General features: G+C 33.7%; 1 protein-coding gene across 2 annotated transcripts in view; it reads right to left on the reverse strand.

Annotated features, from left to right (window-relative positions):
* LRRK2 (leucine rich repeat kinase 2) overlaps nt 1–25,915 on the reverse strand; it is a 134,401-nt gene that overhangs the window by 43,541 nt on the left and 64,945 nt on the right. For both annotated transcript variants that reach the window (XM_058558503.1, XM_058558504.1), the window contains exons 24-37: nt 24,903–25,153; nt 24,469–24,617; nt 21,374–21,467; nt 18,855–19,041; nt 17,537–17,718; nt 15,008–15,237; nt 14,459–14,586; nt 12,803–13,021; nt 9,187–9,388; nt 8,019–8,107; nt 2,971–3,158; nt 1,948–2,102; nt 737–883; nt 405–596 (exon numbers count right to left, since the gene is read on the reverse strand). In XM_058558503.1, coding sequence (XP_058414486.1) covers nt 405–596; nt 737–883; nt 1,948–2,102; nt 2,971–3,158; nt 8,019–8,107; nt 9,187–9,388; nt 12,803–13,021; nt 14,459–14,586; nt 15,008–15,237; nt 17,537–17,718; nt 18,855–19,041; nt 21,374–21,467; nt 24,469–24,617; nt 24,903–25,153 — 2,413 coding nt within the window. The remainder of the gene's footprint in view (nt 1–404; nt 597–736; nt 884–1,947; nt 2,103–2,970; nt 3,159–8,018; nt 8,108–9,186; nt 9,389–12,802; nt 13,022–14,458; nt 14,587–15,007; nt 15,238–17,536; nt 17,719–18,854; nt 19,042–21,373; nt 21,468–24,468; nt 24,618–24,902; nt 25,154–25,915) is intronic.

Here is a 25,915-nt window from a genome sequence, read left to right on the forward strand (position 1 = left end):
CTATCTGACAACTGACTAGGAAATTATCTATTCTCTACTTTTACCACATCCATGGAGCACTTATTATATGGCCAACATTTTGTTCAGTTATTTCCATGTATCATCTATTTTAATCCTCGTAACAATTCTATTAGGTAGGTTTGGTTAGTATTCCCTTTCACAGATGAGGTTATGTTGCTCAATGAGCCAGTATTCAAACTCTCAAATCAACTTTTTTCTGACTCTAGAACACAAGACCTTATTGGTAATAAATATAATCCATTTTTCTGAACTGTCACTATAATTGAATATAGTATCTTCTAACTCATCTCTTATGGATAACAATAATTTTTACATTTATCACAAAACTCACAAATATTGAAAAGATCACTTAAAAACATCTATAAGTTTTAATCAACAGATACCTTCTTCTGCTTTCTTCATCAAGTCATCAAGTAAGATTTTTTGATGTTCTTCACCATCATTAAAACTATACAATGCCCATTTCTTCAACAGAGTTTCTCCTTCACCACAAATATCAATCTCCAATAATCCAGGAAACCATTCTTCCATGAGAGAATCAATGTGGTCCACAACTTGACCCAAAAGAATACAGCCTACATGATACAAAGAAGAGCTCATCAACACCCTATCTGAACCTTATTCTGTCTCAAAGCTAGAAAGAAAAACTATACAGTTAAAAAATGTTTAGATTTCCTTAGTGGTACAATTCAAAGTTTTGAATTAATTTCCTTACCTTTTCTACAAGAAGGAACTGTAATTTTTAAGAAACTCTCTAGGTGATTGTCTAAGACTTCAGATCCTACCAGACAATAAGCTTCTGGAGACCAATTCAAGTAGATGCCTTGTCGCCAATACATTCTGTTTGGGCGAAGTGCTCGTTCTGAAAGAAGTTTAAATGGACCCAAATGTATCCATTAATTATTAACTACTCCGTAAATTAAAGGGAAAAAAAGCACTGCCTACACCACGAGTGAAAGTAATAGAGATATACTTGTTTTGAAAGAAACTATTGGCGTCGTTAGTGATACGAGTCCTCATCCATATCTATTAAATATGGTATTAAAAATTTTATCCTTAATTTTGCAATGAAATTAACAAAATGCCCAGTAGCTATCCTAAGATCGATTTCAGGTTCATGGTGTTAAGTAGTTTAATATATGATGAAAGGGAATTGTAAATAAGTTCTCATAACTTTTAAAAAGAAGTTGGTGGTCATGCCAAAACTGAAACTTCCTGAACATTTTACTGCAATGTAACTACCTAGATGTTGATTAATTGCAAGCAAGATAAGGTTTATTTCAGAGTACAGTAACACCGGCATGAAGCTGATTTTAAATTTAAAAAAATGATATTTTCCCTTCGAAGCACTAACATCTCTCTTTCTTCTAGAGGAAGAGCTAGCATTATAAACACCCATTTTTATTTATTTATTTATTTTGTAAACCCCTCAGGGACTCTGCAGCAGGATAGAGCTATTACAGTCCCTACACGGAACGGTTAGAATGGTCTGAATCATCAGGACCTGCTACTTGTTAAGAAAAACTCCCTGACTTTGCAGTGGTGGTCATGTCTAGTTTTCGTTTGTTCATTTGTGTGTGTGTGTGTGTGTGTGCGTGTTTAAATCAATGACTCTTAGTAATCTCACCTTTTAAAAATTGTCTCTAGTCTGCTTTGGCTTAGAAAGCAAGATATTCATAGTTATTGTAAATGTATCTAAAATAAGAACAAATGGGCTTTGAGTGAGGACCTGAGGAATTTCTTCTTGCAAATTGCATGAACTTACATGAGCATATGCGTCTTTATATTCGCTACTCTGAGGTCTTCTGAGCTTACTTTCTGATTTTCAGCTGCCTTACAAATAAGTAAACTCTGGGAAAATGACATACGAATTCTAATATGCTTTCCCTCTAACTTCTCTAAATATTGTCTTCATTAAATACATACCTCTTCCTGAAAGCATGTAAGGTGAAATTTCAAGTAATCGATTGATTAATCTTGACCAAAATCCCATTGGAAAATATGGCATTTCATATAGTCGAATGATAATTTCAGAGTTCTCACAATGCGGAAGCTCTATCACGGGCCTGTGGTCAGACAAACTAAAGGTACGAGGACACCATCATTATACAGCTTCATAAAACCCCCGACCCTGCTGACCAAAGCACTTTACTGCCTGAAATTGATGAACTGAAGATAAATATTCTAAGCAATTATACTTTTTTATAATGTTCTTTTGCTACATGCTCTTCCTACTTCAAAAATTCAGTGGTTAGTTAATCAATTCAAATGCATGCTCAGATGTAGTAGATGCATGAAATTTTTTTCAGTAATCCTATTTACACTAATAAATAAATTATTACAATTAGTTATGCACAGATAAGTGTTAAGGAATCATATAAAACTTGAAAAAGTGCATGTCCTAAAAAAAAGTGTATATCTATGTTTGGAATTGGGTACCATATATTAACTAATGCAACTGAGACTTTTCAATGTCCTATTACTATATAACATTTCCCAGGTGGCTCATAAAGCAATAAGAAAAATTTCTACAATACAAGGCTAGAACATAGGCTCCACCATGTTGCCTTGCTCCTCTGAAAATTCATTGCCATAAACTCTTTTAAGACTGTTGAAAACTCACTATCTCCCCGGAACTTGTGTAATATAATAAATCAGTACCATATAAGGACACACATAAAAAATAATCTCCACTATCTACCTTTCTTAAATAATTTAAACAGTGGTTAAACCAAATAGTAATTATATACATAAAATGTCAGTTACAGTATCTTTAAAGTGTTAACTGTAATGTTTTCATTAAACGTAAATGTTATACTTCACTAGAAAGTTTACAGAAGCAAAAAAAAAATTGTACATTTATCATAGACCAAAGTTATTTTGACAATTAAAACAATCTAATAGACGGCAAGTTTCATATGGTAATCAAATTTTTAAGTTTTGTTTTACCTGCTTGGAACCAGCAAATATTCTTCTCCTATTGGCAAGGCAATCTGGAATTTTTCTAGGAGTTTAAAGTACTGTGACATGTAGTTCTTTGGAAATCTCTTTTTCTTTGAAAGAAATTTTTCCACATCTCTACGTGAAATAATTCCCTTAGGATGTTTTGGACAGTCTTCCACTTTCACTGTCAAAATCTGAAAGATTCAAACTTGTAAATAATCACCAGAATTTATTTTCTGAAAAGTTTTGAATTTAAAGCATTTCATGTCTCTTTGCTCACTGAAAATGATCAGAACAATTTTAACGTTGTCAGCTACAACACGGGACCTAATTTCTCTAGCTAGCAGCCATATAGCCTAGAAGCCCAGTGGGGCATCCACTTCCCTTCCTCCCCCTAAAAATTTATTAAATTAAGGGAGTGAATTCAGATCAGAAATTATGGAGGTCCTCTGAAACTAATGAACCTCAAGCCTTCCCCAGCTCCAATTAACAGATCAATCCAATACTCCATGTCCTTATTACAGTCTCATCAATAATATTTTCTTAGGGAAATTATCTTCCAGACTGTATTATCACTACAGGTTTGCAATAGAAATGTTACTCTACGTTCATATAATAGGAGATGGCTTCCATCAATGGGAAGAGAGGCAATGTAGTACAGTTTAGTGATTCTCACCAAAGTAACTACTGAATTTTGCTGGACCCCACTGAGTCTGAATCAGTAGGTCTTAGATGAGGCTTGGGAATTTGCTTTTTTAACAAGAAACCCAGATTATTCTAATGTGGAGACCATACTCTGAGCTTTGATTATCATCATAGCAGTTAAAAATATGTCAGAAGAACCCAGCTTCAAATCCAGGCTCTACTTCTAGCTGTGTGACCTTGGGAAAGGTATTTAATTTCTTTAAGCCACAGTTTCCTTCTCTGTAAAATGAGATTTAAAAAAGTGAGTGACTCTTAAATGCTATGAGAATGAAATAAGATAACAGAAAAAAAAGTATGCAAAGTACCTATGATGATTTTTAGTATATAGTAAGCCCTCATATGTTAGCCTTTACTATCTACATATTCCTATTCATTTTACTTAGCCAAATTAATTTTAAAAAGAGGTTTGTGCTTAATTTTCTTTAGCAGATCTATAATGTTTAAGGGACACATAAATAGGAGCAAACATTATTTACATTACCCTGTAGCTGGGTGAGACACTGGATTGCAAAATTCTTAGGCCCAAGGACTTGTCTTATTCATCTCTATATTTCTCTTTTGTATGTATGATGTTTATTGAGTCAATGAATGCATGATTGATCGAACATAATGGTTCTAATGACAAGGTACAATAGGTCATTAAATAATAAAAATTATAGTTTGCAGCTTCTTCCATATTGTGTACTTTACAGCCCAGATTGCTCTTACAATTTAGGTGGTGAGGAAAATTGTTTGCTGTTTTAGTGTTTTTAAAGTTGCTAAGCCCTTGTCGGACAAGTCGCTCTCTATCTCCAACCATACTTTATATTTTCTTTGTAGCACTCTATACCACCTGATATGCTGAGTGTTTATTTATTGGTTATTTCTTCCCATTTGAACGTCAGCTCCATGAATGCAGGAACCCTGTTTCGTCTACTGCTACAGCCCCAGCACCAGAACAATATCTGGAACATGGCAGGTGTTGAATAAATATTGTTGAATGGGTGAATTTGGGAGAAATGAAGTTTGGAGCACTTTTATCCTAGGGTTTGGTTTATAGGCACTAGAGTCAAACCACTTGATTTGAAATCCTAACTCTACTTCTTCCTGAATATGTAACTTTGGATAAATTATTTACACTCTGTCCATCAATTCCTTCATCTTCAAGATGGGGTTAACGTAGTACTATTTAAAAGAGCTGCTCCGAGAATTCAATGAGATAATCTTTGAAAAGCACATAAGTAACTCTTTGTATGTTAGCCATTATTGTATACTTATTCTAATTTATTTTACTTAGATAAATTGAATTTAAAAAAGAGGTTTGTGCTTAAATTTTTTTAATAGATCCATGGTGTGCTACCACTATTTGTAGTAGATAGTTTCCAAAGATGGACACGTCAATTTCTTCTCTCCCTAAACATGCGCGCTGCTCAATCCTTCAAGAAATGGAGTCCATCCGTTTCTCCTCCCCTTGAATCTGAACAAGGTTTTTCGTTGCTCTGGTCACTAGAATGTGGCAGAACCGACATTTTACCAGTTCTGGACCTAGCTTTTAAGACGACTAGCCAAATGAGAGGCCACATGGATGAGCACCACCATGCCAAAAATGTGAGTGTAGCCTTCTTGCACTTTCCAGCCCAGCTCAATAAAAGAAGTCAAGTCAATGAATGACCCTTGCCAACGTCACGTGAAGCAGAACCGCTCACCTGAGCCCAGCCAACCCACAAAATAGTGAAATAATAAACTGTTGATGTTCCTACTCCAAGTTTGGGGGTATCTTGTCAATAGCAATAAAAAATTGAAACAATATCTTAGTTTTAACACCTTTAAAAGACCTCCTATTATTCCTTCTGCCTAGTAACTTATGAGGCTAACTTTTGCCCTTGTGCAAGGAAAGAGAATTTTCCAAATTTCTCACACAAGTTTTTATCAAGATTCAATTGCCGTGCAAGCTTTTTAACGCTCCACTTGATTAATTCCGTAAGTCCTTTTCATATCTCTTTTATCATACAGTTAAATGAGTTTTGCAAACTTCTCTGTGCATTGATGGAAACTTCTTTAATAAGTTTAGTGACTTAACAGCTCGGGGTATAGAAAGGGTGGGTGGACTTATTAGAGCTTCTGCACCATGAAATTATTTCTGCCCTTGCCTTGATGATTCATGGAGGTGAATACCCCTATTTATTTTTGCTGATGGGTGTCAGACAAGACATTCTTATTTTCACTTGATTATTTATAGCTTTCATTCTCTTTAAACTTTAGTGAAAATGACATTATATTTCAATATATCAGCATAAATAAAAAGGATGGTATTTATTTTTTAAGTTAATGAGAAATTTAAATTATTATTTTACTGACCCCTTAGATCTATCTTTCAAAATAACTTTGAGCTGTTCAAATTCTTGACTTAATTCTCACTTAAATTAACATGTTTATAGTATAAATATGCTAATGAGAAGAATTTTCATGGAGTTTCAACTTAATTACTCCATAGAATCTTCAGAGATTTTATTGCGGTCATGGTGGAAATTTAAAAGATGTTAAAAGATGGTGATTCTGATTCAAACCACGTCCTTATTCTACTGAATAAGATATGCCCACCCCAATGTTATCCACATGTGTGCAACTTTAAATGTTCTCAATGCGTATGGAAACATATCACTTTTTGGTACAACTTTAGCCTTTTCTTGACTACACAGAGTTTAATTATCTTCTGAGAGTTATAGTGTGTCACCTAAGACAACAAAATCTTCAGAGTATATTTAAAACTCCCTTTGCTGTCCAGAATGCATCGACCTCACATATTTTTTACTTAGCGCCATACCTGGCACGCTTTCCAAAACTACATGAATATGTCTTCAAAGTGAAGATTCATTTCCTAAAATAATGCCTTTCATTAGTAAATAGGTCAAATATAAAATTAGTTAATATGTACTGCTCACTTACACTGAACTAGGGAGGCACTGTAGAAGATATTGTTATTGTTCTTATTTTACAAGTGAAGAAACAAAGGCTTAAAACATTAAGAAATGTCCCAAAGTTAGTAAGTGTTAGAAGAGATTTGAACACAGGTCATGCTGACTCTAGAGCCTGTGCCTCTTGACCACTCCACTTCACTGGCTCCATTATCATTTAGCAGATGAGTAAAATCGCCCTTTTCACGGCATATGTTCAGAGGATGAAATCTACTTTAAAAACATCTACCAAAATAATAATAACTACCACATTACAATTAATTGCCAGTTACAATAATGTTTCAATATGCTCTCAAGTTCTGTGGTATAGAATTTAGCCCCAAATAAGCTCCCTCTTACAAATATTTTCCTTTTTTTCCTTAGATAGAATTTAGGAACTGTCATTCAAGATTATCTGAGGGAATTTAATTACCATTATGGTTTAATTAGAAGAGAGACTTCTAATGTAAAAAGATATAATCATTTTAGGGACTCAGGGAGCCACATGCAAAATTATCAAATTATACTCATAAACAAAATAGTTACCAGTGAGTACACATGCTAGAGACATCCTCCCTGAGCTCATTTCAGATCATGATTAAGCTCAACTGGGGTGACTTTGCATCCCCGGGAATATTTGGAAATGTCTAGACACATTTTTGCTTATTATAACTGGGAAGGTGCTACTAACATACACAGGGTAGAGGCCAAAGATGCTGCCATCATCCTATAATACACAACAAAGAATTATCTGGCCCAAAATGTCAATAGTGCTGACACTGAGAAACCCTGAGCTAGTGTGTTCTGCTTGAGTGGTTTTCTGTGACAAACCTATAAAGATGGATTATTATAACTAATTAATATAAACTCAGTGGTAATCGATTATCATTGGGAGAAGAAATAATTTTCCATATGAAATACAAATGGAGAAAAGACAGCCATAATCACCGCCACCCAAAACTTTCAAAAATTGGAAGCATTTAGAGCTCGGACCATTTCACTCAAGAGTCAAAACTCCCCTCCATGTTCTAGATAGAAGTTTCACAGGCTCATCAACCCAATTTTCTTATATGTATTTACCCCAAGGATTTTCACAAAGCTTTCATTCAGTTGACTAAGTCAATAACCAAACCAAAGATATCATCAGGATCTAGAAAAGCACCATAGAAGAGAGTGGTACAAACATCTGTCTGGGACTTGGAAACAAAGACATTAAAGTGAACTCTAAGATATCTTCCCTTCTCCCATGAAGCTCTTCTTTAAGCAGTCTTCTACATGAAGTGTTCTACAGTTTTCTATATTTACAGTAGTTTCTATCTTAACTGAACACAAACTCTATAACGCTCAATGCTCTGAGTGCCATTTGTTCTTCTCTTCAATCCTTACCCCCATGTCACAAAAATACAACACACCAACCTGTGCCATGACTTTACAAAGCCACTTGGGATCCACAAAATATAAGTCACTTAACTGCAGGGCTGGGTCTTGAAAATGAAGAAGGACCCCTGTAGCAAAAATCAAATAATGAAACATGGAATCTGGAATATACAAATATCAAGGGCCTTTAGAGAGAATCTAGTCCAACCTCCACGTTTTACAGGAGAGGAAACTTTAGCATAGTTAGCGACAAAGCTGGGAGTAAAACCTGGGCATCTTAGTTCCCAAGCTCTAAAGTCCCAATTTTATAAAGAAGTATTTTTTCAACTATATAAAATGATGATATATAAGCATATTTGAGACAACGCCATGCATTGCAGAGCAAATATTTACAAACAAATAGAAATTTGTAAATTTCTTCTTGGCTTTCTAACTGTACTCTACAAAGACACATCTTATTTTCAAATATAGGTAAGAAACAAAGAATATCTCAGAAAACTACTGGTTTAAGAATGACGGGGAAAAGGAACAGATTAGAATCCACATGAAGATTATTTTTCATACCACAGAATCTAGGGATCAAAAGTAGCTTGCTAGCCACTTACCCTAGCACTACAGATCAACTCACAAATTTCTTTCCAACATGGTTATACTGATCCAGTACATAATTCACACTGAAGTTGGTTTGAGAGTTTTCATCCGTGAGATCATACCGACAATGTGTGATGCAACAGAGCAAGATCTGCTACACAGTAGCTGCATCATCTCAGGCAACCAGTGATTCTCTAAGTGCCAGTTAGACCATGCCAATAGTTATTCTCCTTTATAGGAGAATAACTTCTACAAATAACTTACACACACACTAAATTCATTTGATACTATGAAAGGATATGGCTTGTGCTCACGGTTCCACAGCTCCTGAATGGTAAAGTCAAGCTCTAGAACCCAAATGTTTTTAACTCCTACTCAGAGACTCTTTCCACTAGTGCCCTTAGATGATTTCTAAACTTTTTTCTTATGACATGATATACGATTCAACATCAATGCAAATGAAGATCTTCCAAAAAGAAAAAATCCATGGCCTATTAAAGAATTTTGTAGATATTCTGTTAAATATTAAACGTAAATTCTAATAAGGTTCAGATACATCTTTATAAACTACAACAGCCAAGCTTTGAAAAAGTAGGAAACGAGAAAACACACAAACCTGATTCATTTAGGAAGTGAACGGCATGAGGAAGCTCATTTTCATCTAACTGCAGTTGGTTGTCTTTCACGAGTTGTAATAATCGTTTCTGGTTAATTACAGGAAATTCAATTGGCACATCTTTACGCTCCGATAAAATGATTTTCTCAAGTTCCACATAGCAGTCTGGAATCAGCTGCCCAACAACAGGCTGATCTCGGATCTACATAATTACAAATGACAAGCTGTAACAATCCATTTTATTCATACATTTGTCAGGTGGTTGGTAAATTCAGTGCTAATAGTTTTTATAGAAAGAGGTATATTATTGAGAAGTTTTTTTTTAATAAAATCAAAATGTGATGTAAAACCAGTTAAATTGTGAGGAATAAATAAGATGATGATGAAATAAGAAAAATATGAACACAGAGCCCAATTTAGAAAGAACTATCAAATAAAATAGTATGGAAATATTTATCTAACTATCCTGAAAATCCATGGCAAAACCCAGGATAAATCACTAACCATAAGTAAAGAATTTTCTATTTTCTAAGACATTAAATTCGCATGCAGAGATATGCTAGCATAAGAAATCAGTAAGTATTACAAGAGCTTTTGGACCATGTTTATTAAATGAAAATACCCACACCCTGAGGTAAAATATTAAATTCTGTGCTTGTCATTTGCAAAATGTTATATTAGTGGAATGTACATATCAACAGTGAAGTCTGGAGATAAACATGAAATCTCCTCACCCAGGCTATGCTTTTTCATGAAACCTTGAACTTGGGAAAATAAAAAGTCATCTAAATACCAATGATTCTGACATGAGAGGATTATTTTTGGTCTGTTTCCCTTAGAATTTAATCACTGTCTACTAATTCAAAAATATATAAAATAAAATTTTAAAAAGAATGGCCTTAAGACGATAGTTTTTATAACAAAAATCTTTTCCAAACCTTTTTTTTTTTTTTTGAAAATCTAATTTTAAATAGAAATGCAATTCTAACAATAGTAACTAAAATGTCTTTGAGAACCACCAGGTGGCAAACTCTCTCCATTCTCCACTCAGGAAAATATCCTTGTATATTCTTTTTTACCTGCCAATAACTATTAGAATTTCTATTTAAATTCTTAAACTTATTACAAACAGAAATTGGACTTTATTACACACACATACAAATTTTAATTTGCTCTTTTTCTATATGCAACTAGAACTTTAAGGAGCTTGACTTACAGCAACCATAACAATTACTTACATATTTATCCATAAACAGTCATGTCAAAAATCTTTTCATGTATCCCTTGCCCCAGAAAATTAAATGTAATTCCACTAACCTCCATTTTTCATATTCCCTCTCTTCATCATTTACAAATTAAGATAAAATAGAACTTCAGATTGAAGTATATGTTTTAACTCAGGGAAGAAAATCTACATGTAGAAATAAACAAAAGTTATCACAGAAAACAAATCAAGTAGCAAAGGGATGAATTTTCTAGGGCTGGGGTACAGGGCCAGCAAAGGATCCCACTCTGCTAAGGGGCTGGACAAGATTGAAAGGGGTATTGTTGGCACTGAACTCTATTTTGTCTTACTTTTCCTTTTAGTTTGATTATTGGGTCACCAACAGCTGGAAAAAAAAAACTTTTATTCCAGAGTCTGCACAGATATATGTTAATAAGAGTGAGACAGGGAAATATTAGAGAAGAGTCAAGATAAAAGGAGAAGACGAAAAACAAATGAGAGGGCAAAACAAATGATCTCAAGTAGATTAAAAGCTGCTATTTGAGTACAAGTTGAAGCAACTCAGGGAGGAAAGAATATTCAAGTTCTGGTAGGCCATCTGGTCTGGGCCATCCTGAAAGAGTCAGTATCCTGCAAAGCAATCAAATGGATATTCAAACCAATATGCCAGAACGGCACATCCACTAGCAATATACACCTTTCTCCAAATTATGCTGCCTTTCTCAAAGCATTTGTTTTACTTCCTTATATGGTGTTGCCTTCAGAGTTCATTTACAAGAGCAGGAAGAAACCTGGTCTTACTGATTGATAGTGATAACTTGCTATTAGCCTAAAGCAGTACTGGTCCACCTCAATGAACCAACCACTTTATCCACGAACTTAGCTTCAAATAAATTCGGGCTTTTTCAAAACAAACTCATCCTCCAAGAAGTCTGCTTAAAAATATAATGTATGCTCTGACAACAATGTTAGAAAGAGAAGCTATTAAAGTATTATAAGCAACAACAAAGTTCTATAAGTATAGGTATAGCCTCAGAAGAAAATCACTTGGAAAAAGAGAACATTTTAATTGAATGTATGAATTTTGTATATTTGTTTCTTAAAAATCATATTGCTTTCTAATTATATGTTTCACAAGAGAGTAGGAAAATCTGCAAATAAATAATATGTCATTCTTCTTACATGAAATGCCACTACTGATCCACCATTGGTAAAACCTTTTGGTGACTGTGATAAATGTGTTGAAAGATACAAACATGCAAATTTTCTCCCTGGGCACCACAAAGACTAACACATTTATAAGTGGCTCATTAGGTTTCGAGTAGGAGCATAATCTGTGAAAATGGAACAAAACTAAGCTAACTGGCGGACACGTTATAACCAGGGTGACCATATAATTTATCATCCAAACTGGAATGCTTTTGAGAATGTAGTGGGACACTATTAATAATTATGCTGGGACTGTCCAGGCAAAACAAGACCTAGTTATAAGCCATGGCCTTGATCATTAGCACTAATGAGTTAAGTCAACAGGGGCTAACAATGAAATTCACCATTGTGTTTGTCATATTGAACTATTCAGGGCATTTTTCAGTACCGTTTATACCATGCTTTCTGTAGAAACCAGAGATTTCTTTTTCCTGCAAGAATTAAAAACAAGTGCTCTCCCTGATAACCAACTTATTTGTGTTCTATGAACGCTTTACGAATTACATTTGGCTTGCCAGAAGAGAACTTTGGAAATCAAAACATAATTCCTAAAATGAAAAAGCCAGTTTGTATGAACTAAAATATTGCTTACACACTTTAAAAAAACCAAATTAGTGATCTTGGCGACCAAATGAAAGAGCTCTCATAATACTGAGGGAAAGACCTTCAGAATGAGAATCACAGTGACAAGAGACATGAAGGAACAGCACAGAAGATCAAGATGTGCATAAAACAGGAATTCCAAAAGAATGGAGCAAATGGAAAAAGAACAGTCAAAAAATAATAGAAGAAAGATGATCCCAAGACCCGAATATCCACTTTTATCCTGTTGATCACACCATCATTACAGGAAGCTGGAAGAGAAAGAGCACTAAGGGAAAGAGATTTTCTCAGATTCTCTCAGAAACATTCTCTCAGTCTCTCAGACATGCTCTTAGTTTCTCTCAGGATCCTCTAATTATTTTTATGCCCATTTCTATGAACTCGAAATGAAGTATGGCATAAATAAATAATTTTAAAATTGAAAGTACTTTATTAATGCTTACAGCTATGAAAAAACCCCACAATTTTAAGATAATTGTTCTCTTCTCAAGACTTCTGATGTTTCTAAGCAGTTGCATAACCTGAGAACTAATAACTTCTATTCATCTGCCAACCTACAGTCGGCATAAACCACATTACCTTGAAATTAAGGCTCTCATTTATGATGGTTTTCCGTAGTTTTGCCAAAGCATCGGATTCCTCAGTGGCATTCACAAAGTGGTAATCCCGTATCGCGGGAAACCCTCGCTTGTTCAAGAGTTCCTTGGTGATTTTACTTATGCAGGCTTTGCGCTGCTTCTCGTCAGAAACATCCAAGTGTGTGCCCACGAGAATCACAGGGGAAGAAGAAGCACGAGCCTACAGGAGAGACGCAAAATATTCGTGTTTATTTCAAAATCAAGACTGCTTACGTTTCAGTTGATACTTGCTTTCTACGACATGCACTTGAGTGGAAATGAGAAATTAAAAGACTTCAAAAAGAAGAAAATCACTGACTTTCTTTCCTTAAACCTAACAAAAAAATGTAATCTTAAGACATTTTTAAAAAGTCATTTTTATGCCCCCTTTAATCCAATTATTACCACTTTTCAGAAGGCCTATAGAAGAGTAGTAGTGTATTCTTCTTTTCTTTTCCTTTCTTTTCTTTGTTTTTACGCCTTAAAATAGGTTATTCTGTAAGTGTGCTTTGGACTGCTAAATAAAACAAGCATTTAATAAGCCCCCAAATTATATCAAAGTGACATAATATGGCTTATACTTTCACATCTTTATCTGCAAATTCAATCTTCTGAATTCATTTTAAAGTCATTCAATTTGGAGTCTGTGATGAAAAAAAAAAGCCACTAAAGCAAGTATGACTGTCACTGTAACGTTTGCTCATGTTGGCTAACTATAATAAAGTAAGAAAAAAAAAGTTTAAGAAATTACAAAAAAAGCTTATACACAGCCAAAACACATGCCAAAATGTCCCGACACAAACCTTTTTAAAGACTTGACTCACATAAGAGTCCACTGGAGCGTCATTCAAAGAGTGTCACTCTTACTTTAGTCTCAGTTCTCAAAAGCTTTATTACATGAAGAAATAGCTGACAGCATGACAGTAAGGGACAAAGTGGAAAATTACAAAAAGATATTCCAAATATGAGAACATATTAATCTGGTACCATTTAAAAGTGTAAGATCTGAAGGACTTCATACTAAATTGCCACCGAGGACATTGCTGGTGATGCACAGATTGCTTTTCTTTAGTACAGATTATTTTAAATTAGGGAAGTCATGCTCTATTTAAGAAATAATATGATCAAAAATAGTTTAACATCTATATTTTCAATTTTTATGCTTAAAAGGGTTCAAGTATCCATAACATTCACCAATACGGAACACACTATTTTTGTGTCACCACTTAATTACTCTGAAAATTTCCCAACTCAAAATTTCAGTGCTTCTAACTTTCTTTTATTTATTTTTTTTAATTTTATTTATTTGTTTTTTCCCCCAAAGCCCCAGTAGATAGTTGTATGTCATAGCTGCACATCCTTCTAGTTGCTGTACGTGGGACGCGGCCTCGGCATGCCGGAGAAGCGGTGCATCGGTGTGCGCCCGGGATCCGAACCTGGGCCGCCAGCAGCGGAGCACGCGCACTTAACCGCTAAGCCACGGGCCGGCCCACTTCTAACTTTCTTTTAAAAACTATCTAAAGAGACTATTTGAAGCAAACATTTGCCCAAAATAAATTACTTTACAGACACAAAAACGAGAATTATTTTTTATTTTCAAACAATTAGAACAGACGACCTTTATATTGAAGAGCCAAGGTTTCATGGCGTCGACTTCAGCTTGCCCTCTGCTGAGGTCATAGACAGCAAGGTACAGTGCTCGCTGGGTCATAAAGTGGGGGTGAGTGCTGTAGAATTCCTCACGACCTAAATAAAGATTAGAGACTTTTTTTAGCCTTCCAGATAACAAGCAAGAACCTTTTGCAAAAAAAAATTTTTTTAGGTGATTCTATCTACTATTTAGCATATGAAAAAGAGAAAAAGTAATCAACAGACAATGTTTAGAAGACTATACAGGGTTTTTATTGGGGACTAACAACTTTTAGCATATGTGTCAGCCACCAACCACCTACTTGGCTTCAACTGGCACCTACCGGTTCCTAACATTTCCCTCCCTGGACTTTTCCATTCTGGTGGCAAGGGTAAAATCAGGAGACATACATGGCTTTGGAATAATTCCATAGGATCCACCAGGTTTCTTTGGAGTATTGGAAGAGAAAACTCTGTTTTTAAATCCCTGTTCTAAAAAAAGATAAATGTGAATAAAAAATTCTAGAGAAAGAAATACCTGCAAAATCCCACACATTTAGAATGAGGTCTTTCTTTCCTTTGCCTCTTATTTGGATAGGCCAGTCTTTCACGTCTATGCCGACTGTGCCACTTTGCATCCCAAGATCTGTTTTCTTGATTTTCATCAATTGCTGCAATAAGGTGGTTTTACCACTCCCAGTATTTCCCACAATCATAAGTTTCATTCGGTTATAGGGCACGGCCTTTTTTAACCGCTGCTGAAGAAACCTGGTATTTGAAAGACAAAAATAAAATAATAAACTGCTGAACAGTGTACTTAAGATATAGGTGAATTCTTACACATCGAATATTTTTAGATATTAGACTGTTCTAAAATATAGTATGCAAAAGAGTGCATAGCTTAGATAACTAATAACATACATGTCTTCCAATGCACTGTTAATGCATATATTTTGTTAATGATGTTAGTGTAGTTGATGATTGGCAGCATTATCAAATATAACGACTGTTACACTATCACCAGAAATAATCAAAATGTCAAAATATGCTTGCAATACTAATTAGAATTATACACACACACATACATGTATTTCTTTAAATAACACAAATAGAATACTAAAAATTATAAAGTATAAAATTTTATAAATCCATATAAGAGAGAACCAAGGTAGCACATATATGCATACTGCTAGGCTAAACTTTGATAGTGAGGTCATATTGGGTACATTATATATGTGTATGTGTACATATATATTCACATGTGGGATATATAATGTATATATTCACATATATCATATTTGCATGTATATAAATTATATGGATAGCAATATCATATTGGTTACATTATAAATTAATACTTATGAACTATTATACTATCAGCAGATAGTATGTTGATATTCCTAATAATCTTAATGTAAAAATAACTGAAACTAATTAGAAGTGCTGTAGGTGGCTAACAAAATCACCTTTAAATTAATAGTAGATTTTAAATGTTCTCAAAAATATAATGGGTATAGAAAGATATAGTTTAACTCCGTTAAAATGTTGCCACAGTTTAAAATTAGAGATGCAAACTAAATCATATGTGAATTTTAGGGAATACTGACTGATCTATTCTCATAACTAATAGGACTCTGACCAACATTCCTGATAATCTGAACAAAAGGCATCATTACTTTTCTTGATTTCTTTTAGGCTTTAGAAAGTAAGATCCGACAGATCAGATCTTGTGCCTGCTATTACCGAAATCAGTCATTTTCTCACATACAACTTAAGTTCTGTTTCATCACCAATAAACAAGAAAATCAATGGTCCAAATGTCTATTTATTAAGAATTCACCACTCTTTGAAAAAAGTCATGCTTTAAAAAAGGCAAATTATGCCTACAGTTGCTAAATTACTCCAGGTCTCTGTCTTTTCTAAAAATGTTAAACATTTAAAAATAGTTAGTTCCATAGTGGCTTGATAATATACCATAATACATTAAAAACTAGTTCTACTAGATTTTTAGTAAGAATTGAACTAATTTTCATGTGAACATCTTTTCCAGTTTCAGGAGGGAAAATCATGGGAAATAATTACGTAGGATGAAAGGTACTCGTATTTAGCATAGCTGGTGACAAACTCTTTCCTTTCAAGTTAAATCAACCTCAGGAGGACAAAAAACCAAATCTTTCCTCATAAAGAAAGACAAAAAGTTAAATGTAAATTTAACAAAAATTTAACTAGAGGAGAATTAGGTAAGTATAGTTCACTGGTAACTCAACAATTATTAATTGTATGCCAGGCTCTGTGTTAGGTGCCAAGAAGTAAATAGTGAGTGAACACAGCCATGGTCCCTGCCTTGCTGGATATTACAGTCAAGACAAGGATACACTGAGAGGTGATAATTGAGCTGAAACCTGCAAGATAAATACATATAGGAGTAATTTTGTAAAAATGGGAATAAATGATTTTATAAGTAGGTAACAGTAAGACCAACATACTCAAAAGGTAACAAAGAGTGGCATAAAGTTCATTATCAAAGATATTTGAAGTTTGTAAAGTGTAAAGACCAGAAACAGTGATTCCTGGGAAGTTTTGGTGGTTTCAAAAAAAATCAGGGTGAGTAGGTTACTCATCCTTATAAACAAAATCAAAGCTAGTAATTTTATATTATTTAAATAACTATAATGCTTTAAGATATAATAGACATATGATAACTATTTGCTATATGAAATGCACCTTGAGAAGTTATTATATTCTGCTGTACTTCTTTAGATTGTATAATTAGTAATGAGAGACCAAATAGTAATAATACTCTTTTAGAGCCCATGTCTACTGAAAAACATGATAAGGAAGAGAAGCCATTCTCTCAACATTAGCTTGGCTAAGAGGAAATGAAAAGCTCTGCAGTGGCACCATATAAACCCACTCATTAAATAAAAGGCAAATGACACATAGTATATTAACGTTAAATAGTCTTATACATTTATTCCTAAATTCTAACCATATATCCATCAACGTCACAGACAGAGGAAATCTGAAACAAACTTAACAAAAACAAATGGAAATAAAATTATCTAACCTTATGATGTCTTTGGCTTTACATCCTATATGTTTAAAATCAAAATTAAGATGCAGCTCATCCAAAGGAAGATCCCATATTTTGCTTAATTTCCCCATTTCATTGGGAAAGGATCTCAGTTCCAAGTTGTAACTAACATCAAGAGATGTCAGATTTTCAAGACAGCCAATCTCAGGAGGAATCTTAATGAAACAAAAAGAGGCAAATCCTGTTGGTGGGAAGGAAGAAACGTGTGCTGCCAAGAAACAAGATGCTGACAGGAAACGAGAAAGGCTCAGAGATCTCATCAGCAACTTGCACAACCTTTCAACAGAATTCTCAAACCTTCCAAAGGCTTGTCATAGTTTTCATAAGAAATGTTTAAAAACATAAGTATAAAGGACTTACCCCAAACAATCTATGTCTCTTATTTATAATCTTTAAAAACCCATTCTCCCTTAGTAAAAATATTTCATTTCTTCACAACATTGAAAGTCAAGAAGTTCTTTATAGCTATTCAAATCCAATCATCTGTGGCTTCAGTCTGTTCCCTCACACTATGTTCTTCAGTAAAGCTATAAAGATCTAGTCATCACACACTTATATACAACTTAATGTTCTTAAAACACAACTAAATGTTTATACTTTAGGTGGCATCCTAATGGAAGTTTTTTCCTTTTTCTGTTCCAAATTTTTAAGCAATGTTCATTACTTTCATAATAGAAAACATTAATTTTCTGGCAAAAACATCAGATACCAAAAAATATGCACAGTTATTCTGAACCTCACAGTTTCAGACACTTAATACTTTTTGGCTTTTATAGGCAATAGGCTTGAACTTGGCAAAAGAAAAATATTTTCTGAGATGAATGGATAATCAATTTCAGATTTATAACAGAGGCAATGGAGTGAAGCAAAGGAGGCTGGCCCATTCGGGTGAGGGGTAACATGGTGGAGAAATGCAGAAATTTCAGAATGTAGGAGAGAAAGTCAGCTGAAAAACACAGGCCTGCTGACAACTAGAGAAACGTAGAGTATCTGGGAGTCTGTTAACAGATCAGAGATTTAGTGATAAAATGACACCCTTAAAGCATTACACACATTCATAATTAAATATATATATTCATATAATTCAAAAATAGAGCACAAAAGGTGATTGTTTTTAAGGAAATTAAGCACTGTTAATAAATCCATTTATGTCAGAGTAGGAGTAGACCTTATTCAAGAAGTAACAAATATCAAATAACAGATTTTAAAATGATAATTTGTGATTATCCAAATTATAAAAGCATATTATCAAATTGGTAATAATTTTAAACAAATAAAGATGACCTCTTACCTCCTTCAGTTTATTATGAGAAAGATGTAGTTTCTCTACTCTAGACCATGCATTTGCTTTTTCACTCAAGTCCAAGATGCTGATTTGATTATGACTAAACAAGAGTTCCCTTAAGTTCAAAGATTTCCAGTGTGCAGGACTTGGTAGATATTGAATATCATTGCTGCTCATATCTAAGGACCGCAAGCTAAAGCAATACAATGTCAAGATAAAAGCAAAATGAGTATTTCCAAAATGTGTGAAATAACATCACAAGTAACTTTCACCAGAGTGAGAATAAGATTAGGAATATGTGTGTGGTGATGGATTGTAATTAGCATTTGGGTGGTGACCATGATGTAATCTATGCAGAAATAGAAGTATAATGATGTACACCTGAAATTTATACAATAGTATAAATCAATGTTACCGCAATAAAAAAAATAAATAGAAACAAAAAGAATAAAAAAACAAAAACAGACATAACTTTAAAACTAACACTACTTACCTATAAGTATGCATGTGGGTTTTTGCGTACATATAGGTCTATATGGGCTAGAAAAAGGCACGTCTCACTAGCAACAACATTTAAATGAATAAGGACCATTAAAAACAAAATTGAGTCCTAATTTCCCTACTTCAGAAACATAAAAATGTCAATCTCAGAACGAGAGAAAGATCAAGTGTTTTACAAATGTTTATGATGCCTGAGAAATCATAATTAACAAGGCAAAAATGGTCATTAAAATTCCTGCCTTCTATACAAGATGTACAAATTTTGTAAATTTGTAAATGCATAGAGCCCCCATTTCTCTTTTCAATTTAACCCATAACTGGAGGGATTCTTTGGAGGTTGGGTCCTAGAGCTTATTACTATGTGTGGGCACACCCTTTTACCAGCTTGTCTCAGTGTGATAAATATTACAACACTGAACACGACCCCTTGCATACAGCAGGCTCTCAATGCAAACTGGTTGCTTTTACGCAGGAACATCCTACCCAAAATTTGCAGAAAATAGCAGAAAAACATATGTCACATACAAGTGTATGTGTGCAGGAAGAATAAAGATAGTCAGTGATTGTGGTGTATTTGACTATGTAAAAGGCTGACTGGACTTTCCCAACTACATACTGAGCCCTTTCATGCAGCATATTTGAAGCATGATGAATTAATTTTAAGCTCACATAGCTGTACTGCCTGCTAGACAAAGATTCAGATCTGCACATTTTTGCTGTTACTTTTAAATGATAGTAGATTTTGCCCTAGTTATCTTATAAAAATGTGTGAAAACAAGAAAATTAATTTGACTGTATTGGAGATAAGACATGCATGTCAAACAAACAATGCAATTGAGACAAAGCTGAGAATCACCAGGTCGTTCAAAAGCAGTGCCTTTTAGCCTTAGTGGAGACTTAAGCTGGCCAACTGCATGCACATTTGTGAAACAAAAGAATAAATTTAAAGAAATACATATAAAATGCTGGAAATGTATGCCTGAAGATGGTGTCTAAAGGTGTAGTAATTAGGGACTGGATAATATTTTTAGTTCTCCAAAAAGAAAACTTCTTTATGGCATGTATCTTCTAATCATCTTTTATAAATATTTGGCTTTCAAACACATTTTCAGGAATACACTATATTTAAAATATAGGACCACCTGTATTCTATAGGTTCTTGTATGTGAGAGTTGAAGAGTCTGAAGTTGAACCACCAGTGTTTAACAACTGTGACTTTGGGCAAGTTACCTCATTTCTCTAATGAAACAATGTTTTCATTATAAAGTGGAGATGATAACAGTAGCTATTTCATAGGATTCTTAGGAAGATTAAAGAGATGATCCACTGTTGAGCAGTTAGAACAGTGTCTGACATATTCTAAAACTAGATTTAAATTAACTATTAACTAAGGTGTCTGTCTGACACCTTCTATGGCTAAGATTATAAGTATGGCTAAGTATTATTTGCCTGTGTATGTATATATCTGCACATATGCACTTACGGATTCGGTTTATAATGTATAACATAATTAGAATAGTATTTAAGATGACCACATAGTTGAAATCTAATTAATGCCTGAATTTGTAGTTAACAGGAAGGTTTTGTTTTTAAGGAAATTAACCAAAAATATCCCCAAATACCAGGAACTACATAAATTGTCCTAATCTTCACCAAACACGTCACTCAAACATAAGTTAAGTATAATTTCAAAGTTAAAAGTATCCTGGCAACATAAGCTCTCAGAGCAAGTGAAATTTTAAAAGTTAAAGTGATAGCCAGTGCAATCTCATTTGATTATAATACAACAATTAAATAATCTTAAATTGTTTGTACACAATAGCACACTAAATTAATATAAAAGTAAAAAAGTCCACGTAATAACTTGAGTCTTTTGTCTAGTACAAGTCAAACATTCATAGATTTAAAAGCATGAAGCTAAGTAGGTTTAGAAATCAATTACATTTATATGCCTAAATCAAAACTATGTCTCTGAAGGGTCTCCTCCAGCTCATGTGGTTTTAAAATTAAAATCATAAACTTACTGTGGAAGATTTAAAATTGCTTCTGGAACACACGTAAATCTGTTTTGAGATAATTTTAGGCTTGTCATGGAAGAAGGCAAAAAAGGCATAGCAGCTAACAGAAAAGAGAAATGGGATAATGGACATTTTAATTATTTTAACTGGATATCCACTAGATTCTATAATAAGAACAGTTACCAATGACCTGTCACTTAATTTAATTTCTATTCTTACACTAACAATAAAAAAAAATCTATATTTAAAATAAGGTAATATCCTTAATACTACCACTAAACATTAAAATAATATACCATACATATAAAATCTTTTAACTTGAAAGCTAAACAAGTGTCTAAAAATAAATTCATCTATCCAACATCTGTACCAAGCAAAAATTGTTAGAATATTCATTTCAAATTATGTGTGATATTATGTGACATACATTATCAATTAACTCAAATCACTCTTAAGTATCAACGATAAAACACTTCTGAATACTTTACTAATCCACAATATAAAGATAAAAATTATTTATGGTACCATCTCATAAAGAGTGTTCTATAGAATAATAATGAATATTACTTAATAAAAGTATTCTTTGATCATAGGATCTCAAGAGATTGGAGAAACATCAAGTAAAATAAAGTGAAATATCCCAAGGTTCTCAGTATTCTGGTATATTTTATGAATTTGCAAGAGGGAAATATAGTATAAGGTACCTCCAAGGAATAAAATTCTGTAGAACACAGTTTTAGAAACTGAGCAAATCATATACAGCCTGTTTTCTCATCTGTAAAATAGAACAGCTGGACCAGATGAACTCTGAGATTCTTGAGCGATCCAAAAATCTATGGTTTTATGCAAGTGGCTTGAGAAATTATTTCTTGTCATTTTAAAGGTTAAAAATATGGGTTATACTTTATCTAGAAAATCTTCAACGGTCAAAATGTTCCTGAACACTGCTAGAAGCTGTCTTCCTGAGAAGCAGAAAGGTACATGCTATACCTCGTCTATTTCCAAAAAGTATTTGTGGCAAAATAGATTAGCAGAAATGAGTCTCCACTTAAGAATTAAGAGTCTTGAGGTTCAGATTCTGTGTGGAAAAGATTCTTATAAAATCAAAGAACTGAAACTTCATTTCACATGGGATTATATTTAATAATGGTCCCACTCAGCTATCACCTCCATAGGGCATCTTCCCAAATATAAGACCACGTCTAAACTATTAAAGTTGTGTAGTACAAAGCAAACAGATTTTTGAACTTAAGTCTATTCAAACTTTCACAACTAGTTAATTAATTCTATGCCCCTGAACATATTACACAAAAATCTCGGTGCTTCCATTTCCTTAATCAGTCAAGCAGACATCGTACCTGTCCTACCCTATAGGATTTTTGTGAGACTCAGCTGAGATGACATACTGACCATAACCCAGCCTCAGGGTCCTTTGGATGCTCCTCTTTCCAGAACCAACTTAAACGTTACAGACATAGAGATGCTTCTCCGCCTCCATATCTGATCAGATACCCCTGAGGTACCCTCGGAGCATCCTGAACCTTTTCCTCACAGCAGTAAGCACTCTATACAATTACATTTATTCGTAATAATTATTTAATACCTGTCTTCTGAACTTAACTACATGTTCCTTAAGGACAGACTGGGTTTGCTTTGCTCACTAGTGAGTGAATCACTCCATCCCCAGTTTCAGGCTCATGATAAGAACATGGTCCATATTAGAGGAAGTTGAGAGGAAGGGAGAAAGGAGGAAAATAGTATGCAAATTAACATGGCTTTCATCATTATTAGTTTCTGAAAGTTCTGACAAAACAAAATATTTTAAAATAAGTAGTCAAACTGTATTCTGCTATTAAACAGTATTAAAAACTATTTTACTGAGTCAGGTATAGAATAGTCACGTGGCTGGCAAAGTGCATGTGGCCTCCATTAAGGAAGATAAAATATAGGGAGTTCTTGTTTACTGCCATAAAAGTATTTTGTCCCTTAATATTAGAACGTTCAGACAGGCTACAAACGAACATAATTCCCTGTTATCTCATGTGCTAAGAGAACATAGAGTATTCCACGACTTTTAATAAAAGAGATGATCATATTGTGTATTATTGTAATACCTTGCACAAAGCAAGAACTCAATGAATACACATTAATCTTACTAATTTGAAAACTGTTAGATGATTATATTTATTTCTAAAAAAACAAGAACAGTAATTGTACTCCAAAAAATTGATGAAGAAACTTCAGTAGGAAACAGCATTCCTGCTCAACCAGCTCAGGCAACCATATGCATTTTTAGTCTTGTAGACTAAAAAGAACCAAAGTTAAACGACTATTTGTAGTCCAAAATATTGTCATTTTAGCCTATGACAATAATAACCTGGTAAATTATTTTTAATATAAATTTTTTAAATTTTTTAATATTTAAAAAGTAGACTATTTTTTAGAGCAGCTTTAGGTTTACAGAAAGAAAAACTGAGCAGAAAGTATAGAGAGTTCCCATATACCCGCCTCCCCTCACCACCACCACCATATATACATATTTTTTCCCTATTATGAACAACTTGCATAATTTATTTGTTACAATTGATGACCCAATATTAATACATTATGATTAACTAAAGTCCAAATTTACAATACAGTTCACTCTTTGTGTTGTACATTCTATGGGTCTTGACAAATGTATAATGATATGTATCCATATTATAGTACCATACAGAATAGTTTCCCCATCCTAAATAGTCCCCCTCCTCCACTATTCATCCCTCTCTCCCTCCCTCCAAACTCCTGGCAGTCACTGATTGTTTTACTGTCTCCACAGTTTTGCCTTTTCCAAAATATCATATAGTTGAAATTATACAGTAAATAGCCTTTTCAGATTAGCTTCTTTCACTTAGCAATATGCATTTAAGCTTCCTCCATGTCTTCAGCACTTGACAGCTCATTTCTTTTTATCACCAATCTGTTAACTTCATATTTGAAACTCCAGTGTAATATTTAAACTGAAATGCCACCTTTAAATCCCCACCTAAAACTTCCATACAAGACTCATCCTCTAATACACAAAAGGATCGGTAAGAAGGAGACACACACAGAATACTTACCAAGAAAATTCATTCTGGCACTGAAACTCTCCACTTTAGGACACGCCTCAAGTAGGTCCTCTGACAGGGATGAAATGTGGTTTTTACTTAGGTTTAAAATCTTCAGTTCCTTCAGACTCAAGGGGGAACATATGTCTGATATTTTATTTCTAGTCATGAGACAAAATGAGGATTAAATTGCATAAATTCATATGCTTTGGGGAAAAAAATCAAAACAATTTGCCTTCAAAGAATAGCATCAAAGCAGATATATTAATTTTAAAATTAGTTGTGAAAATTTAACTTGATTGATAGAAGCTGTAATATTAATTGCCTGTCTTTTATCATGTTACTGTTTAAAACTCATTACTATAGAAATAATGTCAGCATATTTGTCAACCTTATGAAACTTTAATGTAAGGCAACCCTTTGTCTTCCATGAACCCCTCTCTTACCCTTCTAAAATGAGCTGTTCCAGTTTCTCTACCACATCACTGAGGTTCTCAGGAACAGAAGACAGCTGATTATACGACAGGTTAAACTGCTTCAAGGTCGGGCACTTCACTGCAGGATCCAAAACTACCACGGGGCCAATGTCATTTCGAGAGACATCAAGGTTGGCAATGCAATTCATTTTCAACAAGTAAGAGGGAAATGATGTAAACTTATTACTGTGCAAGTCCAAATGCGTCAAACACTTCAGAGTCTGGAAAGACAATATTTTAAAATTCTAAAATGAACCATAGGAGGACCTTAAGTTTAACTAATATTTCTGCCTTCCATATCTCTGGTAACTACAACCACTAAGAATTTTCAAAAAAAATTGAAAACGCAATCCACAAGAGAACTTCAGTATACTGACGGGTCAAACCATCTCTGCTATAAAATGTGTAAAACCATGGAAAATATAACAGGTAGATTGTCAAAACAAGGTTCATAAAAATAAGATAGAACGTTTAATCCAGCTTTTTTATAAATTATTCCTGCAAAGAGTGAAATGGAAACAGAAAAGGCCCCAACAAATATTTGAACTAATGGATTAATGCATAAGCAGTACAACATAATCTTGGGAATACATTTTTTTAATTACTGGCTTTTAGAAATTGTTATATATTTTAATATAAATAAGATTTAACCATAAAAGCAATCATTGTATATAATACACGTTTCATTTTAGAACCTCCTTTTTTTATGGAACTTTTTGTTTCAAATCTCTATTTGCTATATTTGAGCATTTCTAATTTTACTATGATAATAGCAAACCTTCCATTTACATATTATGTCAATTTTTTAAATCTTTGGTATGGATTATTGTCAAATGGCTAAAATACACAAAATAATCACTTCTCTATGCTCCTTTTTATATATCAATACATTTATCATCACAGGGAATTCTAAAGAGTTTGAAGTGATTATAAAGGCTTATTAACAGATCTTTGCCCCAGAAGCTATCTCAAAATTCCTACCA

The sequence above is a fragment of the Diceros bicornis genome, chromosome 17, assembly GCF_020826845.1.
Source record: "Diceros bicornis minor isolate mBicDic1 chromosome 17, mDicBic1.mat.cur, whole genome shotgun sequence".
Taxonomy (NCBI): Eukaryota; Metazoa; Chordata; class Mammalia; order Perissodactyla; family Rhinocerotidae; genus Diceros; species Diceros bicornis.